The sequence below is a fragment of the Nannochloropsis gaditana genome (genome assembly GCF_000240725.1).
Source record: "Nannochloropsis gaditana CCMP526 unplaced genomic scaffold scaffold375, whole genome shotgun sequence".
NCBI lineage: Eukaryota > Eustigmatophyceae > Eustigmatales > Monodopsidaceae > Microchloropsis > Microchloropsis gaditana.
The window spans coordinates 1-15,456 of NW_005803578.1; the positions used below are offsets into that span (position 1 = coordinate 1).

The following is a 15,456-nucleotide window of genomic DNA, read 5'->3' on the forward strand; positions in this document are numbered from 1 at the left end:
CCCCCCCCCCCGTCCTGCCCATGCTCCTCGGGGCTCCTCGGGGGGCTACCCTGGCCTCCTTCAGGGCCTCTGCCCCTGCCTTCCGCGCCTCCCCCGGGTGGCTGCACTGCCTGTGGACCTACTTCGTTCCCCATGCCAGTCCTCTCTCCTCCCGCCGCAACCAAGCCTTTTGCCGAACGCCAGTCTCCATCCCGGAGCTGCTGAATCGCGTGACGACTGGCGCGCAAAGTAGCCCGAGCCGCTGGCGTGAGAGGGCGACAGGCACCAAAATCGGTGACTTTCACGTGTCCCGATTCGGTGATCACCACGTTCTCCGGCTTCAAATCACCGTAGACAAAGCCGGCCTCATGCACGGAGCACAGGGCGGCCACCACCTCCCCTGCCACGAAACGCACCGAGTCCTCGTCCAGGGAGCCGCGGGCGACTAAGTAGGAGTGCAAGTCACCTTTACTCGCGTACTCCAAGACCAGATACACGCCGTCGCGCCATCGGAAGGAAGAAACCATCCGAGCAATCCCGGGGTGGGACAAGAGGCGCAAGACCGCGATTTCTCGGTTCACACATGCTTCATACCCCAGCTCGACCAGGCGCGCGGTGTCAATGACTTTCACGGCGAACTCCGCCCAGTCGCTCCTCGTCTTGTCCTTGGTCACGTGCCGGGCGTACCGCACCGTGCTAAAGGCACCCGATCCCAAGTCATGGCCGAAAACCAGGTCGTGGAACCGCATCTCTGGGAGCAACGTGGGCGTGGGCTCCAACTGCAGCTTGTACCAGGCTTGCCCCTCCGAGGAAGAGGCCGGTCGGAACTCCTCCATAAAGCCCAGCACACGCTCGAGGCCCTCCCTCCCGCCTTCGAGGGCGGCGTGGATTGTCGAGCCCCGTGCAGTGGACCCGTCTGGATCTATCGGCTTGCTGCGCGTGTTCGTGGTGGCCTGCGAAGTCCTAGGGCCCCCCCCCTCTGACGCAAGCCTTCCTCCCCGCCCCATTCCTACCTCCCCCTCCACCTCCCTCAACCCATCTTCTGCCTCTCCTTCCTCCTCTTCCAAAACTGCGTCAATTTGCCCCCGTCTTCCGTCAGACTCTTCCATCGGCTGCGACAGGGGGCTGTCGGACTGGCTGCTCCACGGGGGGGGCAAGCTGGTCCGAGGGGGTGGCTGTGCCGACAATCTTCGTTGGCCCATATTCCTGCTCTTGCCGCCGCCCTCGACCGTCCTCCCAGGCCCGAGGTACCCGACATTGGAGTCCATCGCCCAGGGAGCCACGCCTGTGACGACCACCGGAGGCTGCGGCTGCTGTTGACGCCCCCAATGCTCCAGACGCCCCCGCAGTCGATCAGAGGGCACGCCCTCGCGCTTGGTCCAGGGCGCCATTCCCGTGATAGTCACCGGGGGCTGCCGCCGCTGTCCTCCAGGGACGGTGGCAGATGTGCGACGTGGAGGTTTCCATCCTGCTGCGTCTTGCGCGTACAGGGAGGCCGGGGCGCGGGGCGGAGGAGGCATGTGTGCGCTGGACGACACTGCGGGAGTCGCTTTCTTCCCTACTCCCTCGCCTTTGTCCCGCCCGTCGTCCTCTCGTCTCCTCCTACTACCCTCTCTGCTTGCCACCTCCGCGAACACGTCCCCGTCGGCCTCTTGGAATGTCTTTAAGACCAAGACCCTCATCTTGTTCACTGTCACGTTCCAGTGTTTCTCGCCGTCGCGGTACACGCTCCGGAACAATGCGCGGATCACTTGAGAGGCAAATCGCATAGTAAAGCCAACCATCGCCTCATCCTTCCAGAGAATCAGTGCCTTTTCCACACAACGGCTGTGATCGGAGGCGAGGCAGTGCGATAAGCGTGGGAGCAGAAGGGGAAGGGCCTCGGCGAAGTCGTGATCGGAGAAATAATGGAGGAGGGCGCCCAATTCGTGCAGGCAAAGAACTTCCTTGGCCGAATTGCTCTCAAATTTCTCCGGCCAGCTTTTCAAGAGCTGCCTTAAGATGGGAAGGGCGAAAGACCCGCGGTCTCTCTCCAGATACTGTGTGAGGCAGAAAACGAGCGGCTCGTGATAGAGCTGGATGACGGGGAGCTGGTCCCGCCATTCGTACATGTCGTTGTTTTCGTGGAGGGGGAGGAGAAGGGACACAAATAAGCGGCGATGAATGCTGGTGAGAGGAGAGGCAAAGCCCTTGATGACGTGGCCGAGGACCTCCAGCACCGGCGCCACGGCCATCGTTTTCTTCCCGGTGTGAATGAAGGCGGCCAGAAAGCGTGCGAGCAGTGCACGAAGCAACGGCCGGAATTTCAAAGCATCTCGGTACAATAAATGCAAAAAATCGCGCAGGAAGGCGTGTTCCTTTTCGGGTGCTCCGTCAAAACGGGAGATGACGGAACGCAGGAGCTCAGGAGAGACTGCCTCCGAGGCAGTGTGGGAATTGTACTCTGGCATGGCCATCACGTAGGAGAGAAGGCCCTCTGTGATGCATACGACATCTGGTCGTCCATCTTTCCAGGCAGCACATAAGAGTTTAAAGAATAAGGCGTATGTTACAGAGTCAAACTCATCGGCAAAGTCTCGCAATTCATTGCTTGCCTGCAGACTCAAGAGCTGGTTGAAAGAGAGGGACTAAATGGTTGGGGAAGGGTGTGTGTGAAAAATTATTAATACAAAACAATGTCATGATGAAGGTTTCCAAACTTCGGTTTCATACTGTTGGGAAGTCATGATATTAGAGGTCCCGTCCGATATTTGTATTCTGTGGCTTAGAGTTCCTACCTCAAAGCCGAGGGTCATATCACAGGAATCACATGAAAGAATACGGCGCAATAGGGTCTGTGGACTAGCCACCTCATCTTCTTCCTCCTCTTCCATGTCCCGCGACCCATCCGCGTTCATAGTCCACAAGAGGGAAGTTGAGGCGACCTCCCGCGCAGGCGGGGAGGAGGTCGGGTGCATGACCATTTCTCATGTAGCTGGAAGGTCCTCTCTCGCAGCTTGGCGGAAACTTCTCCTTTCGACTCCTGTGATAATGATAAAGCACGACTCAAAAATAAATAAGTATTGCTTGCATAACTCTATGTATCCTGGAAAATAATGAGAAACGGAGAACTACCCATTCGCCGTCGGGAAGCCAACCTCCTGGCAATCTTCACTTTCGGGGCTTTTGGATGTAAAGTCACGACTCTTACATACTCAACATGCCAACATCACAGGCCATGGATACAGTACCCTCAGCAATAAGCCCTTCAGACAGTGTAGCCGCACCAGGAGATCGAATCGGCCGCATTTCATCTCATCAATCAGGGCCAGGTAGGTAAGCTTTCGGTACTGTCGTCGAATTTTTGTATTAGGCTAGCACGTTCAAATTACGAAAAGACATCAATCTTACACACATGGACACGCCTTAAGATTACCTGCACGAGACTGGAACGGCGTCTTTATTCATTGCGAGGAAAAAACTGCGGAAATGTGCTCTCATCTTTGAGTCTGCACAGATACTTTGTTCCAAAGCTCACAAACCCTTTCTCTCGATCTCTGTTGCAGGTACATATATTAAGGGTGGCCACATTTACGCAAGCATTTTGGGGAACATCCAGGTAAGGCGCGGTTGTTTGCCGGCATTGTTTGGTTCTCTGCTGGCAGGGAATGTCTAAGATTATTCATTGATTGCTTAATTTATGGAAGCAACCCCCTGAGTGGTCCATACTCTCTATTGATAAGCATATTTTTTCATCAAATCGGGACAGATTCTTCAGCCCGAAAAAGAGGGGGATCTACCCATGCTTCGGGTCAGCAACCCTTACAAAGCGGACGCCGACCACGCGGGCGCCCAGAACGTCGTTCTCGCTGTGGGTCATGTGGTAACGACGCGGGTCCTACGCATCACCAGCAAACAAGCCTACGTGGAAATCCTTGCTCTGGGCAGTGTCGTTCTCCGACAGACCTGTCAGGGCATCATCAAGAAAGAAGATGTGTCGGATCACGACATCGATCGCATCGAGATTCCTCGTTGCTTCCGACCTGGAGACATTGTGAGGGCGCGTGTGGTGTCGCTTGGCGATAGTCGGCAATACTACTTAAAGACGGCCGAGAGTGAGCTCGGAGTGGTGTATGCCAGAAGTCAGACGCAGCTGGAGGAGGGCGGGGCGGAGGGAGGGGGGAGAGTGATGGTGCCTGTGTCGTGGGAAGCCATGATGGACCCCTTGACTAAAGCAACAGAACCACGGAAGGTCGCCAAGCCTTCAGCAAAGACAGACTAGGCAGGAGAAGCACCGGGAAAGGGAGTGACATCGGACTGTTTCCTATAGTTGGTTATGACGCTGTAGATAGGGGAGGAGCCGGCTGAACAGGATTCAAGGGCCATAGGTTGCCCTTCAAAGTAATTTTGCAAAGAAGCCAAATTAACGATGAAGCGAAATAGGCCTGAGGTTGTAAAACACCTTTCTGATCGTTCTTATCGTCGCAACGACGGGCGCGCCCGATGTACACAACATCCTCAAGCGACGTGATCTATGCTCCGTCTGCCTAGTGTAACACACAAGTTGAGCAAGCAGTATGGTATGTACATCTTTCATGTCGTGGCTCTCTCCCGACTGGTTCTAGACCCCGCTACCCCTGCGAAATGGAGAGCTGGCCCCAAAGCGCCGCAAAAGGATTCTTGGCCGCAGAAGGGACCAAGGCCTTCCGCAACGTCACCTTGTTGATCCTAACGTTCTTTATGCTCATTCCACTTAATTCATATTTACGCCCCGTCGCATCCGTGTATAAATCGATGTAGCCCATGTCTCGGTACAGATTGCGGGCCTGCTGGTTGCTGTCTTCCACTTGCAGAATCAGCTCATCATAGCCCCAGGTTCGAACCATCTCCTCGCATGCGTGCACTAGCCGGCGACCGACACCTTGCCGACGCAAGGCTGGTCGCACCGATAGATTGGCCAGGTACGGTCGCTCATCGCGCACGGGCACGCCGTATTGCTCCATGCCGTATTTCAAGGATTGTGTGATTCCCACCTCTACAAATCCCACCATTGCCCCGTCTGCGTCCACCGCCTGCAGATATAGGGACCCTCCCACCGCACGACCTCCGAAGCGAGAGCGCAGGTCCGCGAATTGCTCGTCGAGGAGAGTGGCAAGTTGCATGGAGCGTACAGGGTTGAGGCGGTCGGCCGTGCCGAAAAAACTTTCAATGCACACCGATGCCGCTAGGCGTAAGTCTTGCCGAGAGACTTCTGATATTATGATCGATGTGGCGGGCGGAGACGGAACAGTGGTGGTGGTGGATCGCGGTGGACGCCTTCCAAAGAAGGAGTCAAGGCTTATGCTCGGCCTCGCCGTGTTGCTGCGGGATCTTAGGGTCGTCGTGGTCGCAATGGAGCTGATAGATGTCGGCGACGAAGGAATGAATGCAGACAAGGCAGCAGTCGACATAAAAGTGGCAAGGATCATGAAAAGGCCAATCGATGATCTGCACGGAGAGAGCATGATCCAAGGACCAAGGCCACGACCAAATTGTTCCGACTCGATCAAGACTTGGGACTGACGCGGCAGTTCTCGAATCCACCTGTTTACAAGAGGAAGATCAGATCGCTGCGCCCAACATTGAAAACCTAATCAGTCAATTGATCACCACAGCCCCAAATTGTTACTCGACTGCACACAGGAAGGACATCAAGGAAAATGAGCACGTCAAGCGTGCCGACGTGGTGCTGGGGCTCCGGCGCTCGCTCGGAAGTAGCGAGCGACAGCTGTCGTCTAGCGGGCGGCAAGAGCCTTGTGCACAAAGAGCCGCCCTTTTGTTTTTGTTTTTTGTTTTGTTTTGTTTTCCCTTCTTTTTTTCCTCAAGCCTCTCTCTTGCCACCCACCAACCAGAGAATTACCACGGCTCGTTGTAAAACCCGCGTAATGAATCGCTTGAATGGGCGGTTTCCCAGTCTTAAACCTCGTCTGATGGAGTATCCCAGAACTATGATAACAAAACCAAGAACGCTGATCAGGACCTGGTAAGGAGAGGAGGAAATCATCCGCCTCATGATCCTACCACCCTGGAGCACAAAAAGCGGCCGTGAAAGAATACATGAGTTCCCCGAGTTCGAATCCGGGCATGTTTCTCCGTCCTGTTCATGTTGCCAGCTCTGTCCCGCTTTACCTCCAGTTGCCCTGTGTGTGCTGGGACATCTGTCTCCTTCGTCACTAGTCCTGGTGCGATGAGAATCCTCTTGAAATGGCGAATTTTGTTGGTCAACGTCCTCCCGCTTAATCCCAAATGCATTCAGGACTCTGTCTGACAAGGACTGTGACCAGACATCCCCTGAGCTTGACTGTGGGGAGGACGGTGGGTTGCCCCTCTTGCACGAAGCCGGGAAAGTTGAGGGAGCCGGATGCGTCGAATGTTTCAAGCTTTGAGTCTCTCCTCTCTTTCCATTTCCACGGGCATTTTGGCGCATTAAGATCCGTTGCCTTTTGATAGCGGCTCGGCAGGCGTCTACAAGTGCCTGTGGATAGACCGATCAAAATTACACATTGCAGTACCAAGTCACACTCACGCAACCATAAAGCATTCGTTACAGTATCAATGCTATCCAAATGTACCTGTCGCACGCCGTCTTCCAGGTATGAATCCGACCGTACTCTTGTAAGTGCTGGTTCCGCATGTCCTGATTCCAGCATGATCTTCAATATCAGCAGCTCCATCACTTGATTGTACATGCTCAGTACTGCTACTAGACGCTTCTTTACCCCTTCACTATTTTTAGCCATCGATGATGCTTTCTCTTGCTCTCCTGGTGCGTAAAGGTGCTTTCGAACTCCCTCGAATATATCGGCTTCATCCTCACCTTCGAGAGGATGCGAAAATTCCGATACTTTAGATGGCGACTTCGTTCCATTGATACCGTTGGGCAGCATTAAATGTATTTCAGTGTGTAACGCTGCAAGCAATTGCGTTACCGCTCGTCGCACCGCCTCATTCCAGAAGCGGCCCTTCGTCAGACAAACTCGAAGCCTGTAGAGAAGACATGAGCGGGACATTTATGTAAACAGTGAGTGAGGTGGTTTAAAACAAGCATTAAATAGCATTTCTACAGATAACGACGGCTCTTTTTTCGTACAGAAACAAAAATCTAGGGATAATCCGGCGCAGACGACAATTGAATCCTGGTGGTCCCTGCTTATGCGACATTTGCGTTTCTCCCAAGAAACACGATATCAAACGCACCAAATGAGAGCAACAGGGAGAGGAATATTTTTTTGAGTAGTGTAGTGCTTGATGAAGAGGCCTTCCTGCTCTTCTTCCTTGAGCTCAAAGGCGCATTGCAGAAGGATGGCTGCCAACTTGTCAGTCCTGTGAGGGTTAACATGACTATTTAATATATTTGATTCACTATCGCATATCCACAATACTTGTGGATTCTTAACAAAGCATGGCAACTAGTATAAAACGTTGTGCAAGGAATGCACACAAACGACTGCGGACAATCAGTTCGCTTTCCGCAGTCTCGCTTTCCCCCGGGAAGTCTTGCCTTCGACAATGCTCCTCAAGTCTAATAAGTATGCGTCGCTCATCCGTACGCCCATCGCCTTCCCAGTTCCACGGCGCGCAAGGTAGAAAAGTACTTTCATCCCTTGCATTCATCGAAAAAGGACTATCCTCTTTCCGGTCGAGCTGCTCTTTCCCCTGAGAAGCAAGTTCTGCGGCGGCCAAACGCGCTGCGTCCCCAAAGCGACACGACGCAAAGGCTTCGAACGCCCCATCGTCCATGCCCGGCAGCCACGCTCTCAGACGTTAAGATTCGTGTGACTGTAAATAAAATGTATTCTCGATTAGGAAGAGGTGGCGATACACGGTTCTCGATCCTGCGTTTGACGTATCATCGCTTGTTGTGTTGAACATGGCTGAGTGCTGGGGGGTTTCCTAGCTATCAAGTTAAAAATTTACCAACTCCAACAAATTGAAGCCTTACCTTTCATTTTTTTTGCACAATGTTCTCTCCAGAATTGAGAAACTATTCACGCCGTAACTATTCAGGTAGCTATGGAGCCATCGCTGGCGTCAGGCCCCCATCGCAGACGCCGTGACGGCATAGTGCCGCATTTTTTTGGGTGCCTCGTTCTCTTCTTTACCATTTGTGCATCAAATGTACTCTGTTTTCGTGTGAAACCTTGTATTGCGCGGGATACCAGTCGAGATGTTCGACGAGCATGCAGGCGACCGACCCCCTCAAGAGGAGGTGGTGAAGATGTGGATAGGATGGACGCATTAAAAACAGCTGGAATGGTCGCTACTGCAGGAGGACTAGCCATCGGTGGTCTACCCAATCTGGTCGAGGCTAAAAAGATTATAAATTTGGAAGAAGCTCGGGAGCTGGGGGAAAAGAAAATGATAGATATTGAAAAAGCGAAGGGGCCCTTGATCAAGGTAATGACTAGGTTCCCTTCAAATTATGATAGAGGTCGACAATTATCTCTCTTATAAGCTGGCTTTGAGCCAGTTTTTTATGGGTATAGAACATGATGAGCTTCACCAGCATCGCTGGGCTCCTTTCGTGGCATTCCTGTTAGCCGCCTATTATCCGTAACTTCTCCTTCCTTTTCCCATGTCACATTTCTCAGGTGCGGGACAACGTCAAATATCGGGAAGAACTCATCGGTAAGGGCGACATTTTCAAAGCGGGGGACCTGGTCAAGATCCGCTACCAAGTGTACAAGGGCAACGGAGACTACATGTTCAGCACGGGGTACGGCCGCGAGTTCCAGAACGACGTAGGCGGTAGGTCTCCCATGGAATGCTGGGTCGACATGGGCCACCAAGGGACGTGGGCGCCACATACCATACCGCGGGCGTGAAAGGCGTGTGGATGGAGGAATGGAGACAAGGGGGGGCGCAATCTCCTCGGCTCGTTGCACGCGACCGTCTGAGTGTCGTGCTGACGTGATCATTTTCCCGTCCTTCAATCCTCCTCCCGCTCATTCGTCCCACTCCCGCCTGTTCCCACCCCCAGACACCTACGATTTCACTTTTGGTCGGCCCAACTCCATCCCTAAAGGCGCCGAGATCGGTATGGAGGGCATGCGCGTGGGCGGCAAACGCAAGATCTCCGTCCCTCCCGAGCTAGGATGGCAGACATCTGGCGGTTTCCCGGAACCCCAAACCTTCGGGGGAAAAAGAAAATTGCTGAATCACATGAACGAGTTCTTGCAGTTCGAGGTGGAGGTGATCCGTGTTCGGCCAAAGAAGACGTGAAGAGGGATGGAAAGTCCGTCTGGAGCGTAATTTGGCAGCTTTACGGGGGCACGCACATCTATGTTTTCGAACGAAGGATTGCAAATCAGGTAGCGATAAGTTAGTGAATTGACAAAGAATTACTGACGAGTAATGAGAAACGCGTGACGCCTGTTGACGTGATGTGCCTCACACCGCAAAATAAGCTTTAGGTCCTGGCATCTATCTCTATGTACATTCTTTGCTTCCTCACTCAACAGACAAGATTATTGCGTCTTCCGCGTACCTCCTCTTTATTCCTGATTTAGGGCCGCCGAAATCCTCGACCAACTCTCTTTCTCTTTTTCCAAGCGCCTTCTTCTTCCCCTGGCCGTCTCGCAACGCTCCCCTTTCTTGGAAAGGACAAATCCCTCCCGGGCCGCCGCCCTCCCTTCGTGCACTCGTCGCTCGACCTCCTCCACTTTCCGTTGCGCCCGACTTTTCCCATCGCGGGCTCGGGCTGCCTGCCCCGCGTCGTGGCTTGGGAAATGCGTCACGCGTGCAGGAGGAAGCGGCTGGTGCCCTAGGCATGTCCGATCAAGTTTCAGAATCGATTTGACCGGCTGCACGGACCCCTGAGCATGTTTGCCCAGTCCCGTGTCCTCCTTCCACCCCAGACGGGCCAATAATTGCACGCCGCGATTGCTTTCTGGAAGCATGATACGACGGCAAGAAACTCTTTTCTTGGCGTTGAATGTGTGAAGGGTACTTCGTTCGTGTGTAGCACGGTCGGTGGAGGTCACCCGTTCGCCACACACCAGGCAGTCGAAGGCGGAAATGGTGGCGTGGCCAGATGTCTCCTTCTCGGAGTCGTCCTCATCTACGATAAAAATGACGGGGCTGCTCGCGCTTGCGGAGATCAAAGTTACGCAAGGTTCCACGGCTTTTCGTTCACTAAGCACCATTTTGTAGTAGGGCCTCTCATTTTCTTCAATGCGGTCATTTTGGTCCCCCGTCAGTGATGAAGCCGCTGTCGCACTCGAGCCCAAGGGCGTTCGCTGGGGTCGTTCGCAGGGCCTTCTTCGCCGCTTCCGCGTCGGGAGTATGCTAATATCGTTATCATTTAATATACTGACGTCGGGCTCTTCACCTGGCCGTGCTATCAGCTCCGCGTACAAAGTTGACGGGCACACGTCGTCTGATGCCGGGCCCGGAGCAGGATGACGATCGTTGTCATGATTGAAATCCTCATCAACGTCCTGCGGGTCTGCATACCGGGTTTTACCGCGCACAAAGCTAATCATTGGAATGGCTCGGTGCGGTTGAAAGGAGGTATATTTAGATGTCTGTGGTCCATAATGGCCGCACTCGGACGCGCAATTCTGGTCCCACACCTCCTCTTCTTGGGCGCCAATTCTCCCTGTACCACCTTTACAGTAGCCTTCCGACAACCAGTCTCTTTCAAGTTCCATTTTCATGCGTCATTTACCTGATGTAAGGAAAGCAGGTAAGATACAGTGTTTGTAAAAATGTAAGGCCGCAATAGGGAATGGAAGGAGGTAATGAAAATTGCGCGAACACGTCTTGCAACGTGCGTGGCTCGAGGTTTTCAGGCCCATTTACTGGACTCTTTCATATCCTTTTCAGTAGTTGACGTCCCGAAGGGGCGTTCGATCACTCCCAGTTCCAAATTAAGTAATTGTGACGGATAAGCTTTATCACAGGAATGGTGTGTTACGTTTATAGGAATGCCTTAAACACTGCTCGGGATATGTTCCCTCGAGTCTGCACGCAGGGACTTCGTTCGTCGATGCAAAGCATGCCTTACTCCTTGTGTCTCACTTATTTTATCCTTCGATCCCTTCCGAAGAAATGGCACAGAAGACACTATTTTATGCAACAGGCATCCTTTTTTGGGCTACCAGCAGTACGGCTGCTTTAAATTCCATGGCTTCTGCAGGAGGTGCCGTACCCGCCCAGACATTGGCCCTGCTTGGTCAGTTGACCCTTGCTTCTGTGGCGCTCTCAGCCACGACTGAAGACGTGCATGCACAAATGGCACCTGCTTCGCAGGATGATTGCAACTCGTTCATGACATTGTTGTTGGGACCTCTGACCACAGAATGTGCAGAGCTGGCTCGAGATCTTCAAACAGTAGCCACAACCAGCACGGACTGCAAGCGCGTTTACGATTTTTCAAAGCCCAAATTGGACGGTATGTGCTCTAACAAATGTTATCCAACTATGGTGCGTGCTTTGGACGGTATGGCAAAAGCTGGCTGTTCTGCTGACGGTGTCACGAAGATGATGTGCGACCAATGCGAGGAGGGCACGGCCTGTGTCGAGGGCGTGTGCCGGCCACTGTGTTCGGCCACGAAGCCGTGCGCTTGCAACGATGAGTGTGTGAATGGATCATGCCAGTCGTCGGACCAAGGTGGCTTGCAGCGCACGGATATGGGCACATTTGGGTACAAAATATCGCTGGAGCACTTGTGCCTGAAGGCCCCCCTGGCGCTTCCAGACACGGACGCCCCAGATGCCAGCACGGCTGCAAAGGAGCAGCAGATGGCGTTGGCCAAGGAGGACTACTGCTTTTCAAGCGTGTTCAATGCCTTGGAAGGATTGACACCCGATGTCTGCGATAAGCTGGCCGCCACGGGATGTTGCGCCGGGACAGTAATGCAATACGGAGTGACATGTGGGCTGGCGAACGATACGGTGAAACTCAACGGGGGGGCACCCATGCAACTGACTGCTTTGGCCAATTTCTGCCCCGATGTGGACTTTAAAACCAAATGCAGCAATGCTCCTGCGTACGCGGACGGCATGTGTAAGGTCGGGTACGTGGACGGCCCGGGGACCGAACTGCCCTTCCCAAGCCTGGCAAGCTTCGCCCGTGGAAGTTTTGACATGGCGGGGCTTTATGCCCTGGCTGGGGGTATCTCTTTCATGTGCCTCCTTTTGTTGACGGTGTCGATTCTCCAGAAACGAGGGCACGTCCGGGGTCAAGCCGAGGCGGCGGACGCGGCAGATGCGGGGAAGACGAATGTCTCCTCACCCGCGGTTTCACCCGTAGCCTCCCCCATCGACAAGATATAGATTTCGGCAACGGGCACATGGACAGTAGAATTCACCGGTGATGATGTGATATAATGCAATCATAGTAAATTCAAAAGTTTGATGTAATTGAACGTTGATGGCCGTATGTAGAAGCTAGTGGTTGAATCCTCGTGGACTTCGTGAGGAACTAAGAACACACCAGTGGGTGTAAGCGACCTCTCTGCAGGAGCGCGAAAAACAAAAGACAAAGATGTGTCAAGGCACCCAATTTCTATCTTTTCTCTAGTCAATGGTTCATCGCACACATCGCCATCCATTTAATTGCGACCATAGTACAAACTGTAAAATATGAGCCTCGATATCTGTACAAATCCAGGTATCCGCTTCTTTGACGGGGCAAGCCCTGTCGACCCCGTCCTCGCGAGGTTCACAGCTCTCCTTTCAACAGCCTTTGTCTCTCCTTTCATTCAGACTCAGCGGTCCCTAGGACCGGAGGAAGCAGCTTGGTTCTGAGGCGGAAGTCGTGCGCCCATACGTTGAGGATCCATAGAGGGATAATACGGCTGTTGGGATCATGTAAGGCATGTAAAAGCGAACGAGACGGAAAGTTGTGACAAGAAATTTCTCAAATATGCCATACGAAGAGCAGCAGCTCTACGCGTCCAACATTCTGTCGAGAGAGGATCAGCCCATCTAGTAGTTCGAGATATCTGAAGATTACTACACGGTTTTGTTAAGCCGACTAAAAGCTTGTTTCAGAGTAGCTGGTTATGAATCATCACATCCTCCTTCCCAGACCCGCACGGCCAAGACATTCCTTCCCTCTTCGCCTTCCCCAAATGCCTACCTGCTGCGGAGGAGGCAGAGAGGGGGGACCTCGCACGCCACCTTGCCCTGGGTGAGGCCCGGGTGGCGGATAGCCACCAGGAGGGGGAAGCGTGTTGCTCCCGGGTACCCAAGAAGAGGGCGAGGGTCCAGGCGGGAAATTCAGAGGCTGAGGCGGTGGCAAAGGAAGGGACTGCCCTGCCATCGTGCTGACAGGTTGATTTGCGAAGTCCGGTGGGGCGCCAAGGGGGCCCGCGCCGCCCGCACTGGCGAAGCTCCCCGTGCCAGTGCCTGGATTGAAGGGGCCAGAGCCCGCCTGTCGAAGGGCCCAGGACACACGCAAACGTAGCCCTTGCAACGTAAGGTTGTTGTGCAGGGCCTTTGCCGCCGCCTCCGCCGCCTCCCGGGTGGTGTACTCGACAAAGGCAAGGTGCTTGGCCGGGACCATGCGGACGCCGGCCACCTCTCCAAAGCCGTAAAAAGCTTCGCGCATCTCCGTCTCCGTGACCGCCCCCCCCTCCATCCCCCCGACCATCAGCGTCTTGATCTCGGGGTCCGTGGGCGGGATCAGGGGTGCCTGGTCCTCTTTCTCCTTCGATGCCGCCCGGCCCAACATTTTCTGGGCCACGGGGTCGTCCTGCCCGTAGAAGCGGTCTTTGATGTTCTGGTTGGCCAGGGGATCACTGCGGGACGTGGGCATCTCATGCCTGCAAAGAAGAGGGAAAAAGGAAGAAGCATCAAATGGAGGCCTTTGTAGGTACAGACTGCTGGTACGGTCGGATGATCCCGGGCGAAGAGAAAGGAAAGGGCTGGGAAATGGCGCGAATGACGACAGGCTCAGAGAGTATGGTCGCGTTTCAATCCCCACCCGGGGCACGAATCCCCCGTACGGAGCACGGGGCACACAAAGGAGGACGACCCCAGCGAATCGCCAGCCTGCTCCATCCCTTGAAAAGGGGATGAAGACTGGTAGGGACTCGAGCCGAAGACGCCCCCGACCCCACGCCGAGATGAAAGAAGTGTAATCATGGCCGTGCCGCCACAATGGCTGCGTAAAGAGAAGGCGAGTGCCTCGGGGATCGAATCCAGTGAATCACATCCAGGACTACGGGATAAGACACTCGTGTGCACGACACGTCTCGCCTGAGGAGTTCTGGCTTCCCCTGCCATCTTCCATCTTCAAAAGACTTTGCCCCTTTCCCTTCCCCCCCACAATGCACACGCACACACAAAAGGGCTGTCCCTTTGGCTTAAGCTCGGCTATCATCTATAGTACTTACAAAAATGGACAACGGTCCCCACGTGTGCACTCTCCCTTGGCATAGAACGTGCATTTGTGCGGCAAATTTCGCTTGTAGTATGGTTGGGCTCGAGACAACCGCATGAGTTTTTCGTTGATTTGAGCCTTGCCGTACGAATCAGCATGGCCTTCTGCAACCATTCTATCGTGTTGACCGGCAAACCATTGCTTGTTTGTGTCACTTTGCGGGACTGTCATCGCATATGATGCTGCTCCTCCCTCCCCAGCGGCCGCTGCTTCCGCCAAGACAGAGTCCCGTACTTGAACGGGCAAGCCGTAAGTCAAATCCAGAACACAAGTTTGGCAGACGTTCTTCATTTTCGCACAAGTTTGGCACACCTCCGTCTTCTTGAAGCGGGCCTTGGCCCCCGGGCGCCACCGAAAAATGGTGAATGGCCTGTCACATATCTTGCAAGCCTTGCCCGCAGGTTCCTTGGTCATGCGGACGTAGGGATTGTCCCCCAGACACGTCTCGCATACCAAAGGGAAGTCACTCGATTCCCATCCTTCCTTATTCAAATCCGCCTTTATTTGCATGCCTCGTTCCCCCATGGTCGCCCGCCTGTCTCGTCAAAGGGATGCACGCCGGGGTGAGGTAGTCCTGATACTGCTCCTATGAATGAAGACAGCAATTCCCTCGCAAGGTCTCGAGCGACACCGCGCCGGCATCCTCGAGCACATCACAACCATATCAATCCAACGCCCGTGACGTGGCCTACAGGCCCCAATGGTCATAACGTGGCGCGGGCGGAGGCAGGAGAGCACACGGAAGGCGGCTGCCATCCGTCGCGCCTCGCCGTCAAGTTGATATTTCCCTAGCGGAGCTTGTTTCGAGAAAGCCCTGCGAGGCGCACGCGCTTGATGTTATAACCAAGGATAATAGGGAGATCTTCGCTTGATTGACTTCCCTGACTTGCCAACTCTTCCACATTTACGTGCATTTTTTGACAGATTTAGAGTTTTGCTCCATAATGCGTCGGATTCCGAAAGCCGCAACAGCAGTATCGTGCTGCCTAGTAGCCTTGTGGTCCTACCCGACCATGGCTTGGACTTATCTTGCACCGCGCTCTACAATCGGTTCCAGCTGTGCTTCC

General features: G+C 54.0%; 7 protein-coding genes across 7 annotated transcripts; 3 read left to right on the forward strand and 4 right to left on the reverse strand.

Annotated features, from left to right (window-relative positions):
- Positions 1 to 2: 2 nt before the first annotated feature.
- Positions 3 to 2,942, reverse strand: NGA_0377700 (uncharacterized protein; the record flags this gene model as incomplete). Its single annotated transcript, XM_005854814.1, has 2 exons — positions 3 to 2,606; positions 2,757 to 2,942. Coding segments are annotated over 2 exons (2,790 nt in total), but the record flags the coding sequence as incomplete, so codon positions are not given.
- Positions 2,943 to 3,178: 236 nt separating this feature from the next.
- On the forward strand, positions 3,179 to 4,240 carry CSL4 (exosome complex component CSL4; the record flags this gene model as incomplete). Its single annotated transcript, XM_005854817.1, has 3 exons — positions 3,179 to 3,205; positions 3,240 to 3,290; positions 3,728 to 4,240. The coding sequence occupies 3 exons, from the start codon at positions 3,179 to 3,181 to the stop codon at positions 4,238 to 4,240; spliced, it is 591 nt and encodes a 196-aa protein (XP_005854879.1).
- Positions 4,241 to 4,589: 349 nt separating this feature from the next.
- On the reverse strand, positions 4,590 to 5,462 carry NGA_0377900 (gcn5-related n-acetyltransferase; the record flags this gene model as incomplete). The annotated part of the gene is made up of 1 exon (XM_005854816.1): positions 4,590 to 5,462. One exon carries the CDS (start codon positions 5,460 to 5,462, stop codon positions 4,590 to 4,592), a length of 873 nt encoding a protein of 290 aa, XP_005854878.1.
- Positions 5,463 to 5,869: 407 nt separating this feature from the next.
- NGA_0378200 (uncharacterized protein) lies at positions 5,870 to 7,336 on the reverse strand (the record flags this gene model as incomplete). The annotated part of the gene is made up of 2 exons (XM_005854818.1): positions 7,195 to 7,336; positions 5,870 to 6,472 (listed from the first exon to the last, which is right to left on the reverse strand). A coding segment is annotated over exon 2 (555 nt), but the record flags the coding sequence as incomplete, so codon positions are not given.
- Positions 7,337 to 7,968: 632 nt separating this feature from the next.
- Positions 7,969 to 9,359, forward strand: NGA_0377200 (uncharacterized protein). Its single transcript, XM_005854809.1, has 3 exons — positions 7,969 to 8,394; positions 8,589 to 8,745; positions 8,978 to 9,359. The coding sequence occupies exons 1-3, from the start codon at positions 8,011 to 8,013 to the stop codon at positions 9,217 to 9,219; spliced, it is 783 nt and encodes a 260-aa protein (XP_005854871.1). The 5' UTR covers positions 7,969 to 8,010; the 3' UTR covers positions 9,220 to 9,359.
- A 1,690-nt stretch (positions 9,360 to 11,049) lies between these two features.
- Positions 11,050 to 12,276, forward strand: NGA_0377400 (uncharacterized protein; the record flags this gene model as incomplete). Its single annotated transcript, XM_005854811.1, has 1 exon — positions 11,050 to 12,276. One exon carries the CDS (start codon positions 11,050 to 11,052, stop codon positions 12,274 to 12,276), a length of 1,227 nt encoding a protein of 408 aa, XP_005854873.1.
- Positions 12,277 to 12,488: 212 nt separating this feature from the next.
- On the reverse strand, positions 12,489 to 14,928 carry RBM22 (pre-mRNA-splicing factor RBM22/SLT11). Its single transcript, XM_005854815.1, has 3 exons — positions 14,343 to 14,928; positions 13,085 to 13,769; positions 12,489 to 12,800 (listed from the first exon to the last, which is right to left on the reverse strand). The coding sequence occupies exons 1-3, from the start codon at positions 14,912 to 14,914 to the stop codon at positions 12,711 to 12,713; spliced, it is 1,347 nt and encodes a 448-aa protein (XP_005854877.1). The 5' UTR covers positions 14,915 to 14,928; the 3' UTR covers positions 12,489 to 12,710.
- Positions 14,929 to 15,456: the final 528 nt, after the last annotated feature.